General features: G+C 39.5%; 1 protein-coding gene across 1 annotated transcript; it reads right to left on the bottom strand.

Annotated features, from left to right (window-relative positions):
- Positions 1-2,331: 2,331 nt before the first annotated feature.
- comtd1 (catechol-O-methyltransferase domain containing 1) lies at positions 2,332-5,652 on the bottom strand (the record flags this gene model as incomplete). Its single annotated transcript, XM_083658130.1, has 7 exons — positions 2,332-2,484; positions 3,174-3,307; positions 3,393-3,447; positions 3,932-4,050; positions 4,370-4,475; positions 5,389-5,507; positions 5,598-5,652. 7 exons carry the CDS (start codon positions 5,650-5,652, stop codon positions 2,332-2,334), a joined length of 741 nt encoding a protein of 246 aa, XP_083514256.1.
- Between the last annotated feature and the right edge of the window lie 826 nt (positions 5,653-6,478).

A 6,478-nucleotide genomic window follows, 5' to 3' on the forward strand; every position in this document is an offset into this window, starting at 1 on the left:
AACCGTAATCCCCACTCAGGGTATTACACACATAATCCGGATGTATTGCTTTTAACAGAAGAAGCAAATGGAACATTTGATTAAAATAAGGTTTTAATTTTAGATGACATAAACTCATATAGGCTACAAATCCATACTACTCCTTAGCAGGAGAGAACACAACCTTGCACCTTTGACTTGAAGGGAATGCTGGAATCAGCTTGGCACCACATTGAAAAAGCTTGAAATCAAGCAACTGGCCTGGATAGCTTCCAACAATGCAGTTTTCACTATAGCCTACAGGTTATGTTTATCTCAATCTGTTCGGTCTCCTCTCCTCTTTTGGTTAGCCATCAAATTCATGTCTCAATAGTGTGCCCATGTGGATTTTAGCACATAAAAGCAAATGATAACCTATTTTGTTTTAGATTGTAATTATTTTATATTAAACTTTATATTAAATGCAATCCTTTTATGACCTAGTTGTTTCTGTCCAGTGCTTTTATTATATTGTTTTTATTTTAATCTTGTATGGTCTTTGAAAACCATAAATATTTTGTGTAAATGCATGTTATCAGTTGTCCTGATGCCAGCTGTGCAGGTGAATCATATCAGCAATAAACACATCACTGAGATGGTATAGGGGAACAAACTGTTTTCCTCCTGTACCCCCGTGTCTCTATATTTCTCTGGTTCTTTTAGCATTTCAGGCTCAAATACATGTAGTAATGACACCCTCTGTACTGTGCAACGTATTCATCTGTAAGGCAGGTGAGCCTGTATACAATATGAGCCTCTTATCTGGTCACCATGCCTTCTAGTAAGATCAGAGAGAAGTGTAACCCAGAATCCATTCCTGGTCCCCAGGCATCCCTTTCAACAGCTTCACAGAAATACTCATTTGACCTCAGGGCAAGACAAGGCAAGATCAGCACATCAATTAAGTCTGCATCATGTATTCTGCTTTGGTTCCAAAAATGTCAAGTAAATCATTGGTCTGGTGTATCTCATGTTGTGTTCTCTGGGGAATTTGAGGAAGGATCAGGCTTTTCACTGTATGTCTCCTGGCAGAACTAAGGTGTGTGTGGGGGTATGGCATCTGTTCTATTTTCTTTATGCACACCATTGATCTCGTGTCATCTCGTCTCGTTTATGATGAAGCAGCTGCAGGGTAAAAAATGACCAGACACAGCTTTTCATTGGTCTCAGTTTTGACTCCTGGCATTACCTCCTGGGCTCCATTATTGCCACCTGTCATGTCATCTCCTTCCATTCAGATTGCATCCATGATTTCATAGTTTCACCTCAAGGAAGTATAAGTCAGCATCCTCCAGGTTTAAGCCCTGCATGTCAAATGACACTCAAGTTTCTGCTGTTCGTTTTCAACTGTCAACTTCAGTGTCACTGAAAATCTTTTAATGTAATTTGTATTCAGATATCAAGGTGCAAACACAACAACAAAGCACACGTTTTCAGCATTTCAACTTAGTAACAGATTAAGTTGGATGAGCAAAGACTAATTAAAGGAAAAGTACAAATTATGTGCAAATCAACTGAATTTAAAAATTTGAATGAATGAGCAATATCTTTTTTTCTTTATTGTGATAGTTTAGTTATAGTGGAATATTTTATGGTCTGATATATTTATTTTAATATTCGTTGTAAAACCAATCATTACAACAATTCATACACACGAAAGATTGTTTTGTTTATTTGCTTTCTTAGCTCAAAATAAATAGCTAAGCGTTTGCTTATAAAAGAGTTTTAGTCTTTTGTCTTTTTAGGCTTTATTCTAATGAAATTACCTTGATGGTTTGCTGTGATATGTGACCTGTTTTGGTCACAACAGAGTGTAGCCACAAAGAGAATAGATCAAACACTTATCAACAAAATCAGATGTTTAATGTTCTATTACAAAGAAAATCATTCTTGCAGTTTTGTTTATGCCATTCTGAGCTTTGAAATAGTGGCAATTTGAACATTGAAATTGAATGTTTTCATTTCACTTTTACTGGTGCTTTCCCCACTGTAAAGACAGCAAACATGGTCATCTGTTGATGAAGTTGTAAGGTTTCATATCAGCTGCTGAAATAAAACCATAAACTGTTTGATCTAGCTGAACACAAAACACCTTATGCATAATGCATCATTAATATCACATTGTCTTGTTGAACATCTTGGTATTTGGGACAGTTTTATTTTCATGTTATTCATCAAATAAAACACACACATTTAAAGTATTATAAAGTTATCTCATTCAGGCATGACGTTTGCAAGGGATGCATATTACATGTTTACATTTCAGATCAAAATGACATTAAGAACAATATTATCTCAATCCTTTGAGTGATTTTAGCGCTTAATGGCCAGGGTCAGCCCGTCACCCACGGTGAGCATGCTCAGATCTATCCTCTGGTCCTTGTGCAGCTTCTTATTGAGCATGTCCAAACTCCTGGAGGTCAGGTCCTCAGGAGCAGGGTCCACCACCTTCCCGCTCCAGAGCACCTGCCAACAGACACATCGACACATTTTTCATTACACAGTTAAGACATGCCAGATGCCCTCTAAATGCCAACAATAGTTTTCAAAGTGCTCCATTGGTTTGTATAGATCAGGGTTTTTAAAAGTCTGAGACTGTGGGCCTCCCACAGACAATGCTTGGAAAAAAGCACCCCCCTCGGGTTAGGGTCATGTTCAATTCCTGCATGCCTATGGGATCAGGAATGTTTTTTTTTTTTTTTGTGATCAAATTTTTATTAAATTTTGTCAAATGAAGATCATGACAGTGGTACTATAAATAGTACAAGGACAGGAGTCATATGCATACAAACAGCAATTGACAGGCTATATTTATATCACCAGGAATGTATTATTTGACCCCATAGACACAATTGAGCCAAGATAGCCTGATATTGCTGTTTGACTGCACCAAATACATAAAGAAGTTCTGTCTGATGACGTTTATTTGTTCCTGACACTGGGAACGTGGGAAAAACCGTAAAATTCCCCAAAAACGACTGTATTTCTGAACTAGCTTTAACCAAATCACATACATTTAGGCTATTTTATGTGATCTAATTTTGATAACTAATGTAATAACTAATGTAATATATATTTTTCATTTCCATTCACTGAGCCCCCCCTGAAACTGCTTGGAGCCTCCCACTTTGAAAACCCCCTGTTATGATACTTACATTGTCAATAGCAATGATTCCCCCTTTTCTTATCAGCTGAAGAGACTTCTCATAGTATGTGTCATAGTTTAATTTATCCGCGTCGATGAACACAAAGTCATAGGTCCCAGCTTCTCCAGCCTCTATCAGCTCATCTGACGAGGAGACACAAAATAAAATCACATGATGAATCCATGATTTTGATTAGAAATCACGATTGAGATTTGTAAAAGCACTTACGCAGTGTTTTCGTGGCCGTTTGAAGTCGGACATCTATCTTATTCTCAACTCCAGCCTGTAGGAAAGGTTAAATTATATGGATTGAGAGAGTTACGTGGGGAATCTGTAGGGTTCCTAGAGGTTTTACTCTTTTTATTGACAAAGAACATTGGGTCAGGCCAAAGGAGGATTGATTCTTCTGCTTAGCATTGCGTCTTTACTTGACACACTTTCCTGAGCAGACACCTTTTTACTCTCCTGCCCACAGCTTTTTGAGAAGACCGACTGACAGATGGTAGATATACTGTATGCTGTACACACCACACTTTTCTGCTCTGACAGCAGCAGAAATCAATCTTTCTGAACTTGCAAAGTTCAAAAGTTGTATAAGAGCCAAGAACTGGACATTGTACAGCCGTCTAATGTCAACTGTGACATTATGGAGCAGAGTTTAAAACTGGGATATTAGCAAATAAAGACATTGTGAATATTAGAGTTTTATCAGTGAGAATGTGGGTCAAGGGTGTATACATAAAACACAGAACCTAATATGGGCTCACCTCTTTGAAAAATGGTTTGGCAATGTCCACGTAGGTGTCTCGTATCTCACAAGCTACCACTCGTCCGTTCTCTGGCATGGCCAAGGCCATGCTCAGTGCATTATACCCTGTGTACATACCTGCACAGTAAGAAGACTTCATTTAATCACTTTTGAATCATGCTTTGCTGTCTTTCTATCTAATTTTATTATGTATAAGATATGAATGTCTATTGTGTGTGTGTGTGTGTGTGTGTGTGTGTGTGTGTGTGTGTGTGTGTGTGTGTGTGTGTGTGTGCGTGCGTGCGTGCGTGCGTGCGTGCGTGTGTGTGTGTGTGTGTGTGCGTGCGTGCCCGCGTGTGTGTTTGTGTGTGTGTTGTGGTATTGGCTTCAGTACTAGTATGTGCATGCATTCCTCCTCCCATGTATTTCATGTGTTGTGGGACATCACAGCTCTCACCTATTTCAATTGCCTTAGTGGCGTTGATCAGTTTCATAAGATTTGCCATAAGTTGGGCTTGTTCACTGGCAACAAGCATGACACTCCATGGATCCTCAAGAGTTTTCTGAAATGGAAAAAAAAACTGTCAAACAATATGTTGTCACATTGATTTTTTATTATTTGAGAGACAATGCACATTAATGAACATTACTGTAAACGTGCAAGTGTTGGCCAGACGGCTAATTTCCAACTGCTGTCCCTTGGAGCTGTAACCCATGCTCCACTAGGAACCTTCCTAGAATTAGGAGCAGTGGGTTGCCCGGGGTCCAACTCCAGTTTGATTGCCAGTGCCTTGGTCAGGGGCACTAACAGGAGTATTAACCCTAAGCTAACATACATGTCTGATGGTGGGAGAACCCACAAAAAAAACATAAACACAGGGAAAACATGCAGACTCCACACAGAACGGGGTTTGAACCGGGGACCTTCTTGCTGTAAGGCAGCAGTACTAACCACTGAGCCACTGAGCCAGTTAGAGAAAATGGAAAATGCCAATATACCATTAATTATACTGTGTAACAGGGTTATACAGCATAGCATAGCATTAGATTGCATGTAGCTGTTGACCTCCTGTTGTTGTTTTGTTTTTGTTGTTGTTTGTCCTGTGTGTATTTTCTCTTGAAAAAAGGATGTAAAAATAAAGTATTAAAAAAAAAAGATGCATGTAGCTGTATAGTGTTCTCCAATGTCCTGCACTGTGCTATCCTCTAGTGTTCAAAGGGTGTACTGCTCAGATCCTGAGAGTAGTATGCACACTGTAAGGCCTTCAGAGCAGTGACAACACAGTATTTGTCCTTCCTCAGCAGAGCTGTGCATGCATGCGTGCATGCGTGCGTGCGTGTGTGCGTGCGTGTGTGTGTGTGTGTGTGTGTGTGTGTGTGTGTGTGTGTGTGTAAGGTAAATGTGTGAGTTTTTGTCTGATCCTCAAAAAACAGCTCTCTTTTAGTCGGTGGTGGACGGTTGTGCGGTTCTCTTACCAGTTTGAGTTTGGTGAGGACTGGGTGCTCCCTCAGAGAGTTGTTAACTACATACTGCAGCACAGGGTCATCTTTACCTCCACTGTGACTCTTCCCAATTAAGGCAGACTTCCCCACATCTGTCCCACGGGGAGAAGAACCGCAGCTGCTGTTACCACCATCCCCAGAAATCCCTTAAAGTACCAGATCGCACACACAAAGTCTCTTACCTGTCAGCACAAAAGCCAGTCCAATGCAGAAAAGCATTTTGATATCTGCAGCCATATTGTGAGCTTCTCTGGGCTTTGTTAAAGCAAATGTTGAACAGTGTGAGTACAGACAGTGACAACTTGAATTTACTGTAACTGTGCCAGTCCTATATTTGTGCGGGAAGGCAGGAATGTCTGATTGTATCGCTCTGTTTGTTTGCCTAACCTTTGAGAAGGAGGAGCAACTTATTGATTGTTTTACATTGCAAAAGAAGAGACTTTTTCCAAAGTTTATTCACTTGGGGGGGATAAGTTAGAGGTCATTTGCTTGCTGCTGAATATTTCAAAACCATGGCAAATATTACAAGACATAGATCTTCACAACTGGTCATCAAATAGCAAAGTTGCCATTATTATTACTTTTCAAATGTTACCATGACCATCTTAAGTCACTTAAAACTATGCTAAGATGCCTTATAAAAAAAGGGGTCACCAACGCTGACCTAATAGTTGTGCCCATTTACTTAAGGCCCTAAATCTTAGAATTTAGCACACAGTCTGTCTGTCATCTGTTTTGCAAACAAACCCACTTTATTTGAACTGTGTTATCTGTACGTGTTGGTCTGGCCTCCCCCATATTACTCAACATATTACTCAATATATCTGAGCAAAATAAAAACACACACATACACACAATAGAGATGTGAAACCTGCTCTGAAACATTTCTATAATGAGACAGTTATTTCATCATTGTGTGCATTCCATTACAAGACTTACTATTGGAAAGTTGCAGCTGCACCTGGAGTCTTCAGTCTGATCAGTAAAATCTCAAAATCAATTGAAACAAGTAACCACTGAGTGAAGAGAGGCCAGTGATAAGACTGATGTGATTTCATCTGTT

This window comes from Poromitra crassiceps, assembly GCF_964638095.1.
Source record: "Poromitra crassiceps genome assembly, chromosome: 22".
Lineage (NCBI taxonomy): Eukaryota > Metazoa > Chordata > Actinopteri > Beryciformes > Melamphaidae > Poromitra > Poromitra crassiceps.